General features: G+C 45.8%; 1 protein-coding gene across 1 annotated transcript in view; it reads right to left on the bottom strand.

The window, feature by feature from the left end:
• Positions 1-13,007: 13,007 nt before the first annotated feature.
• FSTL4 (follistatin like 4) overlaps positions 13,008-21,838 on the bottom strand; it is a 336,185-nt gene continuing 327,354 nt past the window's right edge. Inside the window, exons 14-15 of the mRNA XM_049786821.1 lie at positions 16,660-16,769; positions 13,008-14,265 (exon numbers count right to left, since the gene is read on the bottom strand). Coding sequence (XP_049642778.1) covers positions 13,569-14,265; positions 16,660-16,769 — 807 coding nt within the window. The 3' untranslated portion in view covers positions 13,008-13,568. The remainder of the gene's footprint in view (positions 14,266-16,659; positions 16,770-21,838) is intronic.

Genomic DNA, 21,838 nt, shown 5'->3' with positions numbered 1-21,838 from the left:
TTCTTTGGCTAGTGATTCCTTGAGTTCTATTGCTAAAACATTAAATGCTAATTTTGGTCCTCGTCTATATGGTTTGTGCACTTTGGAGGATTTAGAAATTTGCTAGGATTCCCCCCAATATCCCCAGCTGCTGTTGTCTACCTTAGTTTCTCCATTATTCTTTGCATTTGGTGGATGGGAATGCTGGAGTTTCAGGCTTTTTAAAAAAGTGGTCTAGGGCCCGGAGAGATAGCACAGCGGCGTTTGCCTTGCAAGCAACCGATCCAGGACCAAAGGTGGTAGGTTCGAATCCTGGTGTTCCATATGGTCCCCCAGGCCTGCCAGGAGCTATTTCTGAGCAGACAGCCAGGAGTAACTCCTGAGCACTGCCGGGTGTGGCCCAAAAACCAAAAACCAAAAAAAAAAAAAAAAAGTGGTCTATTTAATTGTATAAGAAGTAGTTAGAGGTATATCTGTTTTAGAATTTATTTATTCTAGGTAAGTGATATTATTGAAGCATGATAAAAATGTTTCAAACTAGTTTGTTGGGGTATTCTTCTGATTTTGGGGTGTATTTTTGACTCACACCGGGCAGTGCTCAGGGGTTATTCCTGGCTCTACGCTCAGAAATCACTCCTGGCAGGCTTGGGGGACCATACGGGATGCCAGGATTTGAACCACCATCCTTCTGCATGCAAGGAAAACACCCTACCTCCATGCTATCTCTCTGGACTGTATATTTTTTTAAGGGAAATAAATGTTAGGACCGATCTACCTAGAACCATCTAGAAAAAACTGAAATGTTCGAGAAGTTTGTGGGAAAGAGGATCTATGAGTAGTTCCCACCGACTTAGCCTGGATGGGAGTAGTTGGGCTTTGGGGGCCAGTGGCTGGAAACTCTGGGGAGGAAGGTTGGGGAGGTGCTCATTTGCACCTCAGGTGTCTCAGGGGTCCTTGTACCTCAACCCCACCAAGCTAGGGTCTAGGAGGTTTGGAGGGCAGAGGATTTATGGGGGATTCCTGCAAACCTCTCCTGAGTGGGAACAGTCAGAGCTTCGGGGCCAGCAAATGGAACCTGAGGGTTTGTTTGTTTGTTTGTTTTGTTTTGGGCCACTCCTGGTGGTGCTCAGGGGTTACTCTGCTTCTGTGCTCAGGGTCATTCCTGGCAGTGCTAGGGGGACCATATGGGATGCCAGGGACTGAACCCGGTTTAGATCTGTGCAAGACAAAAGTCCTACCCACTGTGCTATCACTCACCCTCAATTTTTGGGGGGGGCATGGGAGAGGAATTCTGAGTTTCTTATATTTAGGTGCCAAACTCCTTTTCAACTTGGAGAAGTGTTAATTTTCCTTTTTTCCCCCCTCCTTCTTTCCCTTTGTCTCTCCTTCCCTCCCTCCTTATCTCCCTCTTCTTTGTCCAATTCCTCCCTCCTCTCCATTTCTCTTTTTCCTCTCTTCTTTCTGTCAAAACATTAATTTTCCTGGGATAATATTAGTCTACAATACCATAAAATTTCACATATTTTAGAGATATAATGTCACCATATCATGCTCACTACTAAAGTACCATGCTCTTTCCTTCAGTCCATTGGACACTTCCACCCTTTCCACCATTTTACCTTTGTGCAGAGTCCAGAGTTTGTTTCTGCTATCTCTTCCTTTGTGTTATTTCCTTAGGTAGCACATGTGAGTGAGATCAGCTAGTATTTTTCTTTTTTCTTCTGTTTTGTTTTGCTTAATATGCTCCCCTCTAGTTCCATCCATGTTGCAGAAGAGAAGGTTTCATATCTTTTTAGAGCTTAGTAATATTGCCCTGTGTGTATATATACACCCACCTTTGAGAGAGAGAGAGAGAGAGAGAGAGAGAGAGAGAGAGAGAGAGAGATAGAGAGACAGAGACAGGCAGAGAGAGAGACAGAGAGACAGAGAGAGAGAAGGGAAAGGCTGGAGGAGCGATAGGATAGCAGAAACAGCCAGTTTCAGCCAACAGTTTTTCCAAGGAAATACAGCCATCATGGGGGGAGGGGACTGCCAGGTGAACCCATCAAGAGAAACAGCCTCCCTCCCCCTCACACCCTCACCACTTTTGAGTTTATATAGATAGTCCTGGGCAACTGCCTCTAAATGGCAATTACTAGGGGATCTTTTCTGATTTCTCAGCCCTTAAAGGGACAGATGCCTTTTATGGCTGTCCAGACTATAGGAGTTTGTGCCACCCAAGATCAATAGCTCCAAAAGACCAAAAGATCCTTTTTCACCACACACTTTCCAGCACTTTTTGTTCCTTTTTTTTTTTTTAAATACAGGTCATTCTGTATCACATGTGGGTAACTTTCATTTTGATTTTAATTTCTCTGATAATCACTGATGATGAGTATATTGTAAAAATGCTTGTTGTCCAGATATCTGTATACCTTCTTTGGAGAAATATCTGTTCAGTTTTCTTCCCCACCTTTTGATGAGCTATATGGTTTTCTTCTGAGTTTTGTGGGTATTTTATAGATATTATTTTATAGCCCATCTTAACTATTCTTCAAATCAGAATTTTGCTTCTGTGTAGGCACAGAAATGGAGGAATATTGACATTCTGATGGTTGGTATGTAAGCTCCAACCATGAATAGAAATGCAATTATAATCATGATACTGCACTAAAATTATAAAAGAAGTTTTGCTCCTTTTATTTTCTTCTGGAACGCTTGTGATAAAAATATTGTTCCTCTTGCTGCTGCCCACAGAACTTTTTATGCTATCATCATTATTTTCAGTTCTTTCTTCATTTTGATGGTTTTTCTTTTAGTGATTTCTATTATTTTATCTGAGCTCATCGATTCATTTTTAGCTCCCTTCATTTCACTGTTGAACCACTGTGTTATAATTTTTTGTTCAGTTACTATATTAGTGCTATAATTTGAGTTTGGGTTTTTCTCAAGTTCTCTATTTCTCTGTTGAAGTTCTCATGTAGTTAGTTATCTTGCTTCAGAGCATTGTTAGGATGTCTAAAATGTTCAAGTAGCTTCTATAGCTCTTTGTCTTAGGAGTTATTTCCATCTTGATCCACAAATGCAAGTAAACTTCCCTGTCTCTCTTGATGCTTCACTAGGACCCAAAGAGTGTCAGAAAAATTACAGATTCGTGTGTCTGCCCTGGCTGCGGTGTCAAGTCCAAGCAGGCCTGGATATTACCAGGGATTTGAGATCATACTTGTGGGCCACCAGTGTGTCAAGTGCCAGCGAGCCTGGTGTCTTCTGATGCTCTGACCAGTGGTGTCCACAGGTGTGAAACTTGGGCAAGGTGAATTTTAAGAGCAGGCAGAGGCCTCAGACCCAGCTGTTCACAGAGCACCCTTCCAGGCTGGCAGGGACAGATTTTGTAGGCAGGTAACACCTTGCTGATTGCCTGCACTTTTGGAAGTTTGTACTAAATTTTTGTCTATGAGGCACAACTTCCTTGCTCATAGTCAGGCATGTATGATCTTGCTTGGGTCTTTGTTTGCTAAGTAGAGACTACTATAATTAATCTAATCTCTATTTTTTCCTGGCTCACTCCTAGAATGTTATGTATTTCTTTTTTTTTCTTTTTTCTTTTCTTTCTTTTTTTTTTTTTTTTGGTTTTTGGGTCACACCTGGTGACGCTCAGGGGTTACTCCTGGCTATGCGCTCAGAAGTTGCTCCTGGCTTGGGGGACCATATGGGACGCCGGGGGATCGAACGGTGGTCCATCCAAGGCTAGCGCAGGCAAGGCAGGCACCTTACCTCTAGCGCCACCGCCCGGCCCCATGTTATGTATTTCTAAGGAGTTTTCTTTTCTTCTGGATTGTCCACGATGTTGCAATGTAAGCATAATTCTACAATATCCGTTGTAACTCCTGTGTTTCTTTGTTGGGTCTGGCTAATGGTGTTTCCATTTTGTTTATCTTTTCAGAGAATCTGTTCTTGGGTTGGTTGAGCTTTTGTATTTCTACTTTCTGCTTATTAATCTTATTTCTGAGCTCATTCATTTGTACTTAGTTTTGTTGTGGCTCTGATAAGCTTTTCTGTGACCTTAAATTCCTCTTTACTTGCTTTCTGAGATTTGTTCTACCTCTTTGGGTTTCTTACTGCAGTTTTGAATTCTCCATATGGTGAGTTCATCTGTGTTTTTGAGAGTTGTTATTTGAGGGGGAACTTCCAGGCAGTGCCAGAGGGGGGGCACTTCCTGTGCGTTTTAAGCTTCAGTGTGCCTGTGTGAGGATATGGTGCTACTCCAGCCCCTAGGGCCACTTGTAGAGGTGCTCTGGGGTTTAGAAACTGGGGATTCAACTCAGTACATGCCCATTGTGTGACTCCACCCTTAAATTTAGCTCCGGGGGCCTCCAATTTTTTTTCTCAGGATGTCAAATTCCTTTGTGGTTTGATGTTGTTATGTGTTATTTTTCTACTTTTTAATGGCCCATCTTACTTTATTTTTTCCATTTTACTATTTAAATTTCCCTTTTATTCTGGCAGTGAAGGGAAGGTTTAGAGCATACCTGGCAGAACTTAGGACACTCTCTTCAGGAGTCACTCCTGACAGGGCTTGGGGGAATGTAGGCAGTGGTGGTGATTTAATAGAGGTTGATCATTTACAAGGTAAACACCTTAACCACTGTACTATTTCTATAGCCCTAAAATTTATATACCGTATTTGCAGGCATATAAGACGACTGGGCATATAAGACGACCCCCTACTTTTGCAGTTAAAACATAGGTTTAGGCCTATATTCGCTGTATCAGACAGAATATTCCTGTGCTGCAACTGTATGTACCACAGTGAGCCAATCACAACAAACAAAGGTTCAAAGGTTATACTGTCATAGACTTCCTCTCTGACTCTGGCCAATCTGAGCAGGCTTTTGACAGTGTAGATTCGGGGCCAGAACATTGTCTAGTTTGCATGCATCAAAAGCCTGCTTGGATTAGCTGAGTTAGAGAGGCGGTCCGAGCAGCCTTGCAGTGATTGGTGCAGGATTGAGTTGGAAAATTCATTTTGTGGCAATATTCAGACAATTTTCGTTTAGCGGCATATTGAAACATTTTTCGGGATATACTCGGTGTATAAGACGGCCCCCGATTTTCGGGTGACTTTTTTTGTTTAGAAAGTCGTCTTATACGCCGGAAAATACGGTATATAGACATATATACATATCTAAAATCCAGACAGAAACTTAGAGAGTTGAATGATTTATCTTTTTTCCCAACAGGTGAGACCACTGCTTTATTTTATTTTAGGTTTCTGATGGCTTTCCAGGGTACTTATACTGGCAGTACTGGGCACTGTGTGCCAGTCTTGGAGAAGCTGAATAGAAGGACCCAGGTTGTGTTTGTGGCACCCAGGGATACTGTATCTGATGCCTCATTGTCTGTGATCAGTGAGCTTCCAAGTGGTGAGGGAAGGGGATGTATTTTCAATGGAGGTGTCTTCATCTTTTTCCACTCGTGACTCTTTTTCACTCAAGAAATGTAACATGGACAAGCCCTGCCAGAAACATCTTCAATTCATTGCACGGTTGACTTTGGATTGATTTTTGGACATTGAACATTCATGAAGCCATGATATTGCCTTGCCTGCATGTATAATTTTGTAACTTCTTATAGGGTCGTGATTCAGTTAAAAATGCTTGGCTCTGGAGCACTTCCTGTCAGGGATCAAACTCCAGGTCTCATGCCTGGAATGAGGCAGGCAATCTACCATTGAACCATCCTGGGATTGTGATATAGTATTCTCCAGCCCCTATTTTGAGATTTTTTTTTCTTTAGCTCTAAGGTGACCTACTAAGGACAAACTAACATTTCCTTTTTGTGATTATGTTACTCACTTTTTGGGGGGTTTGTATGTGGGCTACATTCAATGATTTTCAGGGCTTACTCCTGTCTCTGAGCTCAGGGATTAGTCAGGCTCAGAGGGCAATATGTGGATCAAACTGGTGTTGGCAATATGTCAGGCAAACATCCTACCCACTGTACTATCTTTCCAGCATATGTTATCCACTTTCTATGTCACTGAGTCATCTTTGTGAGGTAAATAGAGGTCTTTTTTTAATAGTTCTCATTTGTATCTGTTCTCATTGCCTGCTTTTTCCCCTCCCCCTGGGGCCAGAGGTACTGTCCGGAGCTGAATAAATGGGAAGCAGGAAAGCTGGGAGAGAGCCTTTTTTTTGCAGGCTGCAGGCTTGGGGTTCCTTGTGCAGAGCAACTGGCATGGTGAACTGCGTATAGTGTGTTTTCTTGCCTCTTATAACCTTCATATCTGTGTGGATTATTAATGTGGACTACTACAACTGGAACAGCTTCCAGGGAGGATAGGGGATATAGTGTTTGCATTTTCCTTTTGGCAGCTGTGGAACAACCAAACCTAGTCCAATATCTAGGCAACTAAATGCTTTAATAATTTTTTTGTTTGTTTGTTTTTGAGCCACACTCAGTGATGACGAAGGGTTACTCCTGGCTATGTACTCAGAAATTGCTCCTGGCTTGGGGATCATATGGGACACTGGGAGATCGAACCACGGTCCGTCCTAGGTTAGCGCATGCAAGGCAGATGCCTACCGCTTGTGCTACCGCTCCGGCTCCATCTCAGGGGTTGTTCTAAGCTCTGGGAAGATCCTTGGCTGGGATGGAAGGGGAGAGAAACTAATTGAGCACTCTGACTGTGGAACTCTAGCATTGTAGAGAAAAATGTCTGTTCTTTCTGGCTTCTTCCAGGGGCAGCTCCTGCCTATTTTCCTACAAGGTCTTAGGTCAAGGCCAGACTTGCATCTCAGGGAGTGAGATGCATAGGCCTGTATCCAGTTGTTTCTGGCTCTGCACTCAGAATTACTTCTGGCAGACTCAGGAATCATATAGGGGGCCGGCGAGGTGGCGCTAGAGGTAAGGTGTCTGCCTTGCAAGCGCTAGCCAAGGAAAGGACTGCGGTTCCATCCCCCCGCGTCCCATATGGTCCCCCCAAGCCAGGGGCAATTTCTGAGCGCTTAGCCAGGAGTAACCCCTGAGCATCAAACGGGTGTAGCCCGAAAAACAAACAAAAAAAAAGGAATCATATGGGACGCTGGGAAGTGAACCTGGATTGACCACATACAAGGCAAATGCCCTATCATTCAGCCCCTTTTATAATTTAATTTTAATTGCAAGCTATATCCAGGGATGTTGTGAGGGATGATTTGAGGGCTAATTCTAACTCTGTGTTTAGGATTAGACAGACACTTGGCCACACAGTGGTGGGCCTCCTTCCTGCAAAGCATGCATAAATCAGCCTGTTGAATTTTCTCTCTAGATCCTGAAGGTAAATTTTAATTTTGTCTTTTGGCCACATCAGATCACTCCTATCAGGGATTGGGGGACCATAATGGGGATTGAACTGGGTTGGCCACATGCAAAACAAGTGCCCTACCAACTGTATTAATGTTCTGGTCCCCTGAAAGTAATGTTTATGCTATCAGTTGCTGAGCAAAGCAGGTGAAAGGCCTTACTAGAACAAGTGTACCATGCTTGATGTAGAGGAACATTGAACAACCTGTGACTCTTCCCTGGGCCATGCTTCCAATCTCCCCACTGGATCTCTGCCCTTTTCTAGCTTGTACAATTGCATAAACCAATTGCTTCAACAAACTCTCTCTGGCTGGGTCTGTGTGGAGACCAGCACTGATCAAGCATGGCCAACTAACTAGAAGCTCAGCCGGGCTGAGAGAGAAGTGTCTGTACTTCCTGGCTTCTCCCAGGGGCAGCTCCTGCTTATTTTCCTGCAAGGTCTTAGCTCAAGGCCAGGCTTGCATCTCAGGAAGTGAGATCATAGGCCTGTGTCCAGATGCTTTAATCTGCCAGTCTCCCTGTTCCCTCCTGGCACAGCATTGGCACCTACATATATGTGCTCTTCATCATAGGCTTGGTGATTACCCAGCACTTTATATAGCTCAGATGGGATAAAAATATTGACCTGGTGAGAACCAGGGGACACTTCAGGGTCTAGGGACTGGTGCATTTGAAGGGCTTGTGAGAAGGTGGTAAGAAACTTTATTCATTTTTTCATATAAAAGTTAAACATTTGTATGAAGGTGAACTACAGAGTTTCAAAGTTATTTATGATTGAGTCTCAGGCATCATGGAAAATGTTGAAACATTTTCCAACCTTTCATTTCTTTATTTCTTTAACAGTTTTACTTCCCTCCATTAATGTTCCCAGTTTCCCTCCTGCCACCTGGCCTGGCCTGCCTCTTTTTTTTTTTTTTTTTTTTTTAAATCTTTAGTGGCCTGCCACTTGATCAGCAATATTTTCTTTTTCTTTTTTCCTTATCCCCTTTAGACAATGTGGCTCATGCTACTATTACTGATAACGTATCATGGATGTCACTTTATCTCTTTTCAACACCTAGTCCTGATCCAGAGTGAGCACTTTTGAGCCAGATGCTGGTGGTGCAATTTTTGGTGGTGGTGGGGAGGCTGCTTAGTAGTGCTGGGGTTCTGGAGTCTCCTCATCCTGCACTACTCAGCCTGATGGTATGACAGCACAGACCTGACCATTTTGTGCATAGATAAGCAATGCAGTGTTGCTGGGGAGGTGGGCAGGGTATGTGTGCATGTGGGACCAGGGAGTGAGTTCAGCGCTAGGCCTGACTCCAGCCTGTGAGCTGTCTCCTGACAGCTCTGTATTTGGGGAGCAGATTCTTCACTAATGGGCAAAGACTTCTAGGTTCAGTGGCAGCTTGATTTGGCAGCATGTGTGTATGTGTGTGTGTGTGTGTGTTGAGGGGATTGTCTGAGTAGGGGCTGCTTCATTCTTACCAGAAGAAACTTGGTATAGGGATGAAGAGAAGGGGGAAGAACCCCCAGTATTCTTGCCCTAATCATATTTTCTGAACAGTTGTAGATATAAAGGCACCACAAACTGGTCACGTTTCTCAGGTTTTATTAAAAAATCCTCAGAAAAAGAACATTTACAATGACAATACTTGATGATAATTTGTGAATCATCTTTGTATCAAGTGGAGAGATCTGGTGTATTCGCTACTGTGTGGGACGTCAAAGTAAATAAACTCATTTTAAATGCCACGTCCGGTTCTCATGTCGGTACAAATCTCTACTAAAGTGGATGTATTAAAAATAATTTATATATATTTTATAAATAAGGAAAAATTCACATGTAACTGTAGGAGAGCTTTTGAGAAATACCAGTGATTACAGAAAATATATTTTGGAGTTTACACAACTGTTCAAAATAATACAATTTGCCTTGACATAGAGATTGGAGTTTTCTGAGGTGGGTGGTGAGAGGGGGGATCTGAACAGGACCAATGATGTGTGTGACTTTGTTAGCTCAAGGGCCATTCAGCGACATGACAGCACAAAAGTGTGTGGGACCCTGCCAGCAAAACTCCATGCCCAGTTCTGCTTTGAGATCACTGCACACAGCCTTCCCAAAGCACAAGCAGTGGGGGAAACAGGGGTCAGGCTGGACCAAGAGGGGAGGGACACTGGTTATTCACAGAAGCCAGCAGATGTGGATGGGGGAGCCACAGAAGTGGGTGCTGTGGGTCTGAGGTGGGGGAGTGCCTTGTAGACTGTGGCTCCTCATCTTGGAAAGCAGCTGAAGTCACAGGGACCAAGGCTTCTCATTCTCTGGAAGTCATGCCAACCGGTGGAGGATGGTTTTTGCAAATGCTCTTCGATTAGTTTGTGGCCCTTTGGCTGCCCAGAAGAGTTTGGTTTTCTTTGAGACAAGGCTTTGATCTTGTAGAAGGACTCACCAAAGGGCTGGATGGACCTGTTTGGCCATGTCACCAGACTTAGGTCAAGGTGAGTCACCAGTTATTGCTTTGTTGGATACAGGCTAAGCCCACAGAGCCCTCTGGGCCTTAACGTGTGTTGTCTGGTCCACGAGAAATGGACGGGCCCATGTGAGTCCAGGTGGCCTCGGGGTAGAGGTTGTGGAGCCTGAAGCTCTGGCCAGAGGAGATGCTGAACACTCTTGTGGAGTCTGGCCATGGCACGGGTGTGGTTGACTCCCCACATAGCTGCACACTCACAGGGCTGAGAGCTGGTCTGCTTTGCTTCAGTGTAGGTAGAAATGAGCTACATGTCACCAAGGGTTCGGGGCCTGCAGTGAAGACAGGCACTCTGTACCCCACTCTGATTTGTGCACGTTTTGATTTTGGAGGGAAACCAAGAAGCTAGTGGCTTTCTTGGAAAAAACTTGCTTGGCCTACCTGCCAGTTAAGGAACAAACAGTAGCATCTGAGGGACTTCTCACTTGGACACCAAAGTGAGGCATCAGCAGGGTCAAAGTCCACCGGCATGCTGTGCTGGTGAGATCAGTGTGGCCCTGAATTGTAGGTGCTGTGAGGCAGGGTGAAGAGACAGCTCTTACCCCCATGGAAAAAGCCAAGGCTGAGGTCCTGGTATCCCCACTCCTGTGTGTGACTGTTCCCACCCACTGCAGCTGCCCTCTGACATTTTCCTGGTCTCCAGGGTCTAAGTTGGTGATGGGGGGTTTGGGTGTGGATGCTGGGCAATAAGGGGCTGTGTCCCGATGGTCTCTGAGTGCGCCTGGTGTGGAAACTGGGGTCTGGGTGGGGGGGAGCTGACATAGGACTTTCATGTCGGCAGCCCAGATCACCCACGTTGCCTGCCTGGTGGTACCTGGTGTGTGGGTGGGAGCAGTATGTGAGGTAGATTGTGGATGAGGATACTGGGTGGGGTGGGAACAGAGAAGATGATGGAGCATTTGAGAGGCGGGTCTGGATGAAGCGCATTGTGAGAGAGGGATCGACGACGCTTGAAGCCCCTGGTAGAAAAATATATCCAGACTGAATCTGTTTCACATCTCAGTTCTGAAATGTCCTTTAGTTCACAGGTTAGTGGTCAACAGAAAACAAGATGCTGGCGTGCAGAGCTACCTCCAGGCTTCTCTTAAAGCTCCGTCTGGGCATGCTCTGCTTTATTTGAGGTTCAATGCTGGTTCCTGGCATCTGCCCCAAACTGGAGCCCTTTCATGCACAGAGGTGGGATCTGTGAGATGATATCTTCTGGGGCTGCTTTCAAGATTCTCTCCTGGAGCAAGGCCAGGGGTGGTGGGTGAACCTGGGAGTGGTGTCCTCACAGCCCCACAGGGATATGCCAGAAGCAGGACCCTTGAAGGACTTGGGGACAGGAGAAAGATGCTGGGTCTGCTGCAGCACAGCCTGCTAGTCAGGTTTGCTGTGGCCTTTGTTGATGTGCAGGTCTCCCTGCCAGGCTAACCTGAAGCAGTCTTCACCAATTCACACCCCAACACCCTCTTCTGGGTGTCTCTCCATTTGGACCCCAAATCTGCATGCACAGTTCTGCTTCTTGGGCTGGGCTATGAAGGTATATTTCATATTCAAATTTTCTTAGCAGTGTAGATTACTATTGATGTGTTGTTATGAGATCAGCACAATCTGTATTGATATATATGTTATAGTAAATAATATATATATGTATATATATATATATATATTTTTTTTTTTTTTTTGGGTGGTGGTGTAAAATTTTCTTTCCAAAAGTCATTTTGAAAGTTCATGGTGTCAATGGCTTTGGGGATGATAGTTTAGGCAGCAGGAACAGTTCTGTGGTGAGAGCAGCTAGACAGCTAGCTCATTGACCTTTGGTGTGGGCCAACAGCACCACCCGCCGGGGAAACTTTTCATACCCGTGGCATAACTTGATGGTTGCAAAGAGAAGGGATAAGCAGAGGCTGACTGGATTTCCTGTATTTTTACTGCTGAGAAAACATGCCTCCCCTCATTCTCTGGCTCCTTTGTGAATTTGCCTTCTGTGCTGTTTCCAAACTGTGGGCTCCTGTTCCAACTTGCTGTGTCTTAAGTCTGGCAGCCACTAGAAGCCTGTGGTGACAGTATGCAAGGATGGGCCTACTCTTCTTCAGCAGGGGTGGGTTGTGACAGGACCAAGCCCCTCAGAAGCCCCTCCACAGACAAGACTGTGGGCATATCATGTCACTCTGTAGCCTGTCACCATTGTGAGTGTGGGCTGGCGTTCTCCCTCACAGAGGCTCAGAGACTGTGTCCGCCAAGGGCTACCTCAAATTTCCATGATGTTTCTTTCCAAGAGAGAAGTTGATGAAAGTTGGAGATTTTTGCTAATGAAAGTGGGAGTTTGGGACTGAGGCAGGAATGAGAAGCAAAGCTGGGCCCTTTTCCCCAATCCCTGTGTTCCCATCTCCTCAGAGGGAACAACTTTGAGTGCTCACTTGGGTCTGCCTCAGTGGGACACGAAATAGCAGAGTGGGAGTCAGAGAATGAAGAGAGGAAATGATACTGAGTGTGAAGTGGACTCTGTGCTAGCTTTCCTCAGATGAGGTGACTCCTCAGGTGGGCAGGAAATTCAGGGTGATGCTAAAAGGCCCACAGCAGCTAAAGGGTTTGTGAGGGGCTCCTCTCCTGACGTCTGGGAGTTGCAAAGAGAATGAATAAGCCCAGCCTGAAAGCAGGTGTGTGTTGATCATGATATGAGAGGAAGAGGGGTGCTAGGAGCCGGATGGGGCCCCTCCTCACTGAGAAGCTTAGTTTTACTCCCAGGACAGCTGAGAGGCAGTGATGCCAGCAGAGCCTGAGGTTTCTGGAACATGCAGGTATGCCAGCCCCAGCTCCTGTGTAAATTCTGTGGGCTAGAAAAGCTGTGAGTGGAGAGAAAGGGTCTGCAGGTCTGAAAATACTGGAATGGGCTCTTTGTATGGAGGATACGGGGAAGAGGGGACACAGAGAGGAGAAGTAAAGAAATTGTGTTGTAAAGGGAGCATCTAAGGAAACCATGAAGACCCTACTGTATCCTGGAGATCCACCCATAGGCACGCGTAATCTGTCCTGAATTGGGAGTGCTGGATCCCACTAAGAGATTGTTTTTCTCTGATGGTAAAAAGCAGGCCCATACGGTATACCCTCATCTCCACCCCTATGGGGTTCTGGGTGGTCATCGGTGTGGATAGGCTTGTGGCCAGAGGTGTGGGGCTGAACCTCAGAGCGCCTCTTTCTGCTGACTAGCACTTGCGATGATAGAAAATTAGTTTTTAATCAAAATTTTCAAAATAAAGCGAGTGATTTCCCCCACCCCACCCGAGGCAGCGTGCCCTGCTGGCTCTCCCTGGGCTTAGAGCGAGTCAAATGAAAAGAGAAGCGGGGAAACAGCTGTGGAGAGTGAGGGCAGTGAGGTCGCTGCCCTGAGTACCCCCATCCCAAGGGCAGGGGGTGGCAGAGGGGAGTGGGGATGTGAAGGCCACGAAGGGCAACAGGCGGGTGAGTTCTGTCCCAGGGCAGGGCATTGCCCTTCGGTCCACAGGGACGGGGCAGACGAGCCCATCCCTTCTCCCGGGCACAAGGGCTCTCAGCATGGAGAATCAATCAGGGAGAGGAGGAACCCCAGTTTCTCGAGCAGAGCAGCGCAGACCTCAGACTGGGACATTGCAAGACCAGCGTGGAGCCACGAAGCGGAGACAGCTTTTTGCTTTTTTTTGTCTGTGAAAATGTACAGAGCGCCTGCTGGGGGGCTGCGGGGTCCGGACGGACGAGGCGGTGGGTGGGTTGGGGGAGCTCTGCTCTGTGTCTCCCTCATACCTCGCCCACCCACACCACCGTGGTCCCCCTGGGAATGCCGGCCACCTCGCATCGCAGGGCCTTCTGCCTCCCGTTGATCAGAAACAGCGACTCGCTGGCTGGTGCGAGGAGGTACTGTCCGAAGAGCCCGCTGTCCCTCACGATCCTGCGGGGTGCCCCCCAAGGCCAGGCAGGGCCCCGGGGCGGCTCCTTGAAGTTCTGCAGCACATCTGCCTGGCCTGTGGCCAGCTCCACGAACAGCAGGCCCGGCTCCGACTCCAGCGTGGCATACGCGTGGTACTGGTTGCCCTCGGTGAAGGAGCGCTGGAAGGCCACGTCCCCGACAGCCCCGCTGGTTTTTAGGGTGTAGAGGGTCCTGATCTCCCCGCGCACGGTGATCTCTTGCACATGCAAGTGGGGGTTGCTGCTGGAGGCGCTGAGCACAAAGCGCCCGTCTGGGGACACATGCGGGGTGCCCGTGATGCGGCTGTTGGGGCCCACCACCGAGTCCGTGACGCTGTCCAGGAGCAGCTGCGGGGTGCTGCCCCGGTGGGCCAGGCACTGGATGAAGAAGTAGCCCCCCAAGTGCGTGTGGGCCATGGCCTGGGGCACGCAGCCGTGGCTCTCCAGGCTGATGGTCTTGATCAGCACCAGGGTTTCCAGGTCCACTTTGTGAATGGCGGGGTCCGACGAGTTGAAGATGAAGCCGAACCTGGGCGGGAAGAAGAGCCATCAGGGACTGGGGGATGCCCCTGAAAGTCAGGCTGCACCCCTCCCTGAGCTCTCAGCACTCCCAATCGGAGGGAGCCAAAGTGGGGGAGGTCCCTGGACTTAATTCTTTGGGTCATGCACTCTTTAGAAAGGTACGTTTACACAATGGAAGGCTATGCAGCTGACAGAAAAAAATGAAGTCATAAAATTTTCCTATACATGAAAACTATTATGCTGAGTGAAATCAGTCAGAGGGAGAGAGATAGACACAGAATAGTCTCACTCATCTGTGGGATTTAAGAAAAATAAAAGACATTATTGTAATAACACCCAAAGACAATGGAAATGAGGCCTGGAAGGACTGGTCCTGATATGAAGCTTACCACAAAATATGGCGAGTGCAGTTAGAGAAATGACTACACTGATAACTATCATTACCATGGTAGTGAGTGAGAGAAATAGAATGCCTATCTCGAATACAGACAAGGGATAGGGGAGGAGGGAGTTGGGGGCATTGGTGGTGGGAATGTTGCACTGGTGAAGAGGAGTGTTCTTTTTTTATAACTAAAATCCAACTACAAACATGTTTGTAATCATGGTGCTTAAATAAAGATATTTAAAAAAAATAAAATCATATCATTATACACTTTTTTTTAATAAAAAATAAAGGTAAAGGAGTGCCGATGGGCCTTTAGCACCTCCTCTTTTAGGGGTTCCTTTTTTTTGGTTTTGTTTAGGCCACACTGGTGATGCTTAGAGGTTCCTTCTGGCTTTGTCCTCAGAATTTACTCTGGCAGTCTTTGGGGACCATATGGGAATGATAGGAAATGAACCCAGGTCTACAGTATGCAAGGTAACTGCTCTACCTGTTGTGTTATTGCTTTGGCCCCTGAGACTCCTTAAAAACATTTTTTAATCAAATTACGTGACATACAGAGTTAAAAAGCTTTTGGTGTTCAGTTTCAGTTATCCAGTGTTTCAACACCCATCCCTTCACTGCTGTTCTTTCCTGCCATCATTTTCCTGGTTTTCTCACCCCATCCCCTTTCCCTGTCTCTATAGCAGACATGTCGGTCTCTGTTTTCTCTCCCCCACTGTTTTCTCTTTTTAGGTACTGTGGTTTTCAAAACTGTTACTGAAGGAGTGCCATGCATATCATTTTACTTCTTTTCAGCACTCAGTTTTGTCACAGTGGTCCCTATTCTGTCCACTGCACTCCCTCCTTTGGGGTCCCTTTTTCTCTTCTTTATTGTAGACTATTTTATTTGGAGGAGCTCAAAGGCTACTCAGAGATGGAGGGTTGGAGGGTATCTGTAAGGTTCTGGGAATATAACCAGGGGCTTTGAACTATCTCTCTGGTCCTGGGTGCCTTTGAGAAGGTGCTGAAGGAAGGGGCCAAGGTGAAGAGAGCCTGATTCTGCTGAGTTGGCAGAGAAGTTCTGAGGATGGAGATGCTATTTAGGGGCTGCCTTTCGAAGGGTGCTGGGTGGGATAGCTGCTCCGATCTGGCCTTTGTGGACTTCCTTTTTGCAGGGTGTGTATAGTTTCCACGTGAATAACTACACCTCTGAGCAGGGTAAGTGCTCACTTGAAAGTTTTGTGAAGAGTAGGAAAGAGCTGTCTGTGCTCGCTGCCCCAGTGCTGGCTTGAGGGGTCTCATCACTTACACCACCTTTGGGGTTCTTCCTCAAGCTCGTAGTGCAAGTAGACATTTCTTTCTCTGGACTAGGACTAAGATGCCCTTCAATAGATGAATGGCTAAAGAAACTGTGGTACATATACACAATGGAATATTATGCAGCTGCCAGGAGAGATGAACTCATAAAAATTTCCTAGAACACGAATGTACATGGAATCTATTATAGACTCAGTCATTTATGGGTTTTAAGAAAAATAAAAGACATTATTGTAATAATGCCCAGAGACAATAGAGATAATAGGGCTGGAAGGACTGACTCACAATATGAAGCTCACTACAAAGAGTGATGAGTGCAGTTAGAGAAATAACTACATTGACAACTATGATGACAGTGTTAATGAGTGAGAGAAGTAGAAGGCCTGTCTCGAATACAGGTGGGAGAGGGGGAGATTGGGAACATTGGTGATGGGAATCTTGCACTGGTGAAGGGAGGGTGTTCAATTTATGGCTGAAATTCAACTACAATCATGTTTGTAATTAAGGTGCTTAAATAAAGATAATATATATTAAAAAAGAGAGTACAGCTTCCTGACCTCCATGGGCCTTTCACTTCACCCTTAACAACTAAGACCAGGGAGGAATTCATGTTTCATCCCTTCCCATAGGGCCCAAGGCAGCCTGGAAGGATAGGCGGGGACAGAGACCAAGTGGAACTCAGCTGGTGTTGTAGGACCCTGTGAGGTCAGTGGCTCTCACCTGACATGGTTAATGATAAGGTTGGTTGGGGGGATGAAGAAATCTTGCACTCCAGCAAAGGGCACGCGGACGAGATGCTGGCCCTGGCCGCTGCTGGCTTCCGTGAGTACCTACAAGAGAAAAAGACTGGATCATCTGTCTGTCTTTCCTATAGCTGCTGCTGGGAACTAGAGCCTGGACATGCTCAGGTAGGGGTAGGGGCAGCTGTTCAAGAGAGGAGAGGGGGCAAGCAGAGTGGGACTCCTTATAATGTACTGGGCAGGAGGGACTGCAGGAAGGGCACCCTCACTGGGTCAGGTTAGCAGACCACACTGATGTCCATGTGGTGGGAGGCACCCAGAATTGGAACATGATTCAGTGATAAGGTGCTCACAGTGGGAACCCCACCTCAGCACCCTGCCACCCCTGTATATATATATATATTTTTTTTTTTGGTTTTTGGGTCATACCCGGCAGGTTACTCCTGGCTCTATGCTCAGAAATCGCTCCTGGCAGGCTTGGGGAACAATATGGGATGCCGAGATTCGAACCACCATCCTTCTGCGTCTAAGGCAAATGCCTTACCACTGTGCTATCTCTCCGGCCCCCACCTCTCTATATTTTTTTGACCCCTGTATTTTTTTAATTGGTCACACTTAGCAGTTCTCAGGGGTTACTTCAGACTCTGTGCTCAGGGATCACTCCTGGTGGTCTTGGAGTGGGATGTCGAGGATCAAACCAGGCTAGGCCAGGTGTCAGGCAAATTCCCTACCCACCCTCGCATTCTTGAAGGAGAAGGTTGAACTGCGTCACTCTGTTTGCTGCTGTTTTTAGGTCCTTTTGAAGCAAGTGTTCTCTGATTTAGAAAAGGCAGGGAAGCCATGCAGATGCCCTGCAATTAGAATGCAGGAGAGAGCTTTCAGTCTCTCCAGGGGCCTAGCTGTGAGAAGGAAAGACTCCACCAGTGTGTTGTACAAATTGGAAATGACAGAGCATGGCTGCCTGGATTTCCAGAGGGACCCCTCCCTCAGTTGGGATTGGCCTTCCCTGCTGTCTGTGCCTCTGGGAAGGCAAGGCCAGGGCAGAACAAAGCTATGGAGGGATGTCTCAGCTTAGAAAGGATGTGAGTTCTGGAAGGTCTCTAGGAAAGGGCCCCTGAGGGCATACTAGGCATCCCTCACCAGCTCCCAAGACCTGGGCAGGATAGAATGAGGTGATGAGCTAACCAAGATCCCCACCTTGCCTCCAGTCGGTGCTCAGTGGGGAGGCGGGCCTGAGGAAGTCAGAGGAGGGACCTAAGCCTAAATTTGGCAAAAGAGTCCTGAGGACTAGCCTGGCCCCTTGGAAAAGAAGAGGAGGCAGAAATTGGTCCCATATTACAGGAAGTGGCCAGATGGCAAGAGCCTAGGCCCAGTCTCTGTGTTCAGGCCTGGGTCACTAGCACCCTTCACCCCTGAGCAATGCAAACATCCTTCATCTCCGAGCAATGCTAATGCTCATAACACTGAGCCTGCTTTCTGGCACTGTTTTTAGGTCCAAACAAACACCATGTACAGCCTCCTGTTCATGTGGCTGGAGCTACGGGTTTCAGATACTTCCCAGGAGCCCAGTGGGCCATGTGCTGGAATCGAATGATGAAAGCCAGAACTCTCAGTCCTGGCAGTTCCAAAGCACTGATGTTCCATTAGATTATTTCCCTATGATTTAAAAAAATGGCCCAAAACCACTTCTCTGGCAAGCCTGTAGGGGTTCTGGATAGAGGACCAGCCCATATATTTATATATTTCTTTTAGGTTTTTCAAGCAGAAAATGCATAGAGCTGGGCATTCAGAAATTTGCAGATATTTGTGTCTAGGGGGAAAGGCCAGAGATTTCTATTCAGTTCCACAAGCCCCTGCTTGATCTCAGATCTATCATTTCAGCCTTTAATAGAGATGGAAAAATCACAGCTATCACCAGTCAGGGGTGGTCTCACCTCACCACTCCCACACCCCAGTCAGAGGTTTTCTCAAAGTAAAGTATTCTGGCCCCTGAACTGAGAGGGACAGTCTAATTTGCCAGTGGACTATGTGCTTCTTCTGGATACAGCTTTGTGTCCAAGGAGGTAACTGTTAACCCCTTCTAATCTGCTACTAGGTTCAGAAGACACATAAGCATCAATAGGCCTCAGGCCTCTGGAACAGTTAGTGTGGGCTCAGAAACCCTCATAGACAAGGTCAGTGGAAAAGTGTTATTGAAAAAGGCAAGTTAAGGGGCCAGAGAGATAGCATGGAGGTAGGGCGTTTGCCTTTCATACAGAAGGTCATTGGTTCAAATCCCGGCATCCTATATGGTCCCCCAAGCCTGCCAGGAGCAATTTCTGAGTATGGAGCCAGGAGTAACCCCTGAGCGCTGCCGGGTGTGACCCAAAAACCAAAAACAAACAAACAAACAAACAAACAAAAAACAGAAAAAGGCAAGTTAAGGGCCAGAGAGATAGCATGGAGGTAAAGTGTTTGCCTTGCATGCACAAGGATGGTGATTTGAATCCCGGCATCTCATATGGTCCCCCGAGCCTGCCAGGAGCAATTTCTGAGCATAGAGCTAGGAGTAATCCCTGAGCTGCCGGGTATGACCCCAAAACCAAAAAAAAAGAAAAAGAAAAGGCAAGTTAGTTACAAGGGAGTGTTAGAGGCAGAGAAGATTCCATAGGCCCCCACCCTGGGTGCTGCAGGGGAGAGGGTGGTGGAATAAGCCCCATTTACAGGTAACTTACAGGTACACACAATGCAGGTAGCCTTAAGGGCATAATGTTTGTTTCTTTGTTTTGGGGGGGTTTGGGGTTTTTGGGTGACACCTGGCAGCACTCAGGGGTTACTCCTGGCTCTACACTCAAAATTGCTCCTGGCAGGCTCTGGGGACCTTATGGGATTTGAATCACAATCCTTCTGCATGCAAGGCAAATGCCTTACCTCCATGCTATCTCTCCAGCCCCAGGGACATAATGTTTAATGCTGAAACAAAGAAAGTTGGTGGGTCCTAACTCTGTCTCTTGATCATGTGATGTCGTCTTTGGGAAGGTTGCTGGATCAGGCAGGCTTTGGGTTCACAGATCTCTGTAGTTCACTGCAGTGGCTTGACTGGTTGACATTTTTGAGTAGTTTTTCCACTCACTCAGGCCACAGTGATGATGGGGGCTTCCTTCAATTTATTCCATTTTCTTTTCATAGACATTTCTTAGACTTTCTGATTATTGTGATGGTGGGCTTTATATGCTCATTCCTGATGTTAATGGAAATGCCTTTAGCATTTTGTCATGTAGGCAACATTTGCTTTTGGTTTCTGGCAAGTAGTCTTCATTCCATTTAAGAAATTTCCTTTTATTCCTATATACTGGTATTTTTAAAAAATGTCTGTTATATTTAATTAAAGGCTTTACCAGCATGTACTGAAAATAGCATATAGATTTCACCCCGCACCCTTGCTTTTATTTGTGTTTTGAAGAATGGCTACTGATTTCCTGAGAGTGAACGGCCGTCATTGCTTCCTGGGAATATGTTCCCTGATTGAGCATTTTGATATATCACTGCACTATTTCTAGTGCAATATTGAGAATACTGTTTTTGTATTCATTGTTTTATTTATATATGTGTATATGTCTATACACATATACATTTCAGAGTGCTGGGGGGTCAAATCCAGGGCTTCATATGTATGAGCCACAACCCCTGATCCCTACTTTAATTTTTGTATTATTGTAATATTATACTTTACCAAGTTGTTTATAATACAGTTGGTTGAGGTATTTAATATTCCAACATCACTTTCACCAACAGTGTGATCATCTTTCTTTCCACCTATGTTTCCCATCCACCCCAGTTTTCCATCTACCACAAATAAATCCACATCATATTGTAAATGTGATTTTATAAAAGCAACTGGAACCAGGGGGCCGGAGAGATAGCATGGAGGTAAGGCGTTTGCCTTTCATGCAGGAGGTCATCGGTTCGAATCCTGGCGCCCCATATGGTCCCCTGTGCCTGCCAGGAGCAATTTCTGAGCCTGGAGCCAGGAATAACCCCTGAGCACTGCCAGGTGTGACCCAAAAACCAAAAAAAAAAAAAAAAAAAAAAAAAGCAACTGGAACCATCAAAACTTAAACCAATCAATTTGTGATAATTGTTACATCTCACAATGGAGTTACTAAAGTTATTTAGGATTTACTGTACTGGCTGGTTGAATTTTCTGTGTTATTGTTTTCACTTACTGAGCTTGGTGGGCTACTATGCAATTTTCCCATCAGATTTTCTGTGATTCTAGGGGTCTGACAGTACTATGAAATTTGGAGGTCCAGGCCCCTATATTTATATTTTTCTTTTAGGTTTTCCAAGCAGTATTTTTAGGGAGCTTGGAAGTCACTCCTAAAAATACTTGGTTCAATGCTGGGAACCTGGCATCAAATTCAGGTCTTTGTGCATGTAAAGCCTATACCCACGCGTCATTTCCCCATCTCTGTTTTTATATTTTTCAAGTCATTTTTTTAACCATTACAATTGGTTATCATTTCCCCCTATGTCTGAGATTGTTCAAATAACATTAACATTCTATTTTGAAGGCCCAAGAAAACCTAGCTGTTCATTTTTCTATAATCTTGAGAAAACCTCTTCTGATGGCAATTGCTCCAATTCAGGTTTCCCATGTTTTTTTTGCTAGATTTTGTAAGCAATCATCCATTTCTTCTAGGTTTTAAACTGTTCCTTTTCTATCTGCAGTCCTATGCATGTTCTCTTTCCTCCTGGTGACTCTTTCTGTTCTTTATCAGGCTTGTGAAATTTGTTCTTTAGTTTGTTAATTTCAGTCTTTACTTATTAATTTCCTAACTCCTGCTTCTGCTACCGGCTTTAAGGCACAGTCTTTCAGCACAGCTTCCTCTGTACGCCAAGGATGTTGATGAGGCATTGAGACAGTCTGTAATGTCCCTTCGACTGAATAGGCACTTAGGAGTATTTAATATAGTATAATTTTATACTTATATTTTTAGTGACCTGATAATGTAATTAAAATTTCTATTTTTTTAACTTTTGTAAAATTTGTTGATTTTGTTTGTGATGATATATACTTAAATTTTATGTGTATTTACTTCATAGTTTATTTAAATACTATGGTAACAAAGTTTTTCATAATACAGTTGTTTTGGTTATTCATTGTTGTAACATCAATC

This window comes from Suncus etruscus, chromosome 14 (assembly GCF_024139225.1).
Source record: "Suncus etruscus isolate mSunEtr1 chromosome 14, mSunEtr1.pri.cur, whole genome shotgun sequence".
Lineage (NCBI taxonomy): Eukaryota > Metazoa > Chordata > Mammalia > Eulipotyphla > Soricidae > Suncus > Suncus etruscus.
This window is presented reverse-complemented; position numbering and strand designations above follow the sequence as displayed.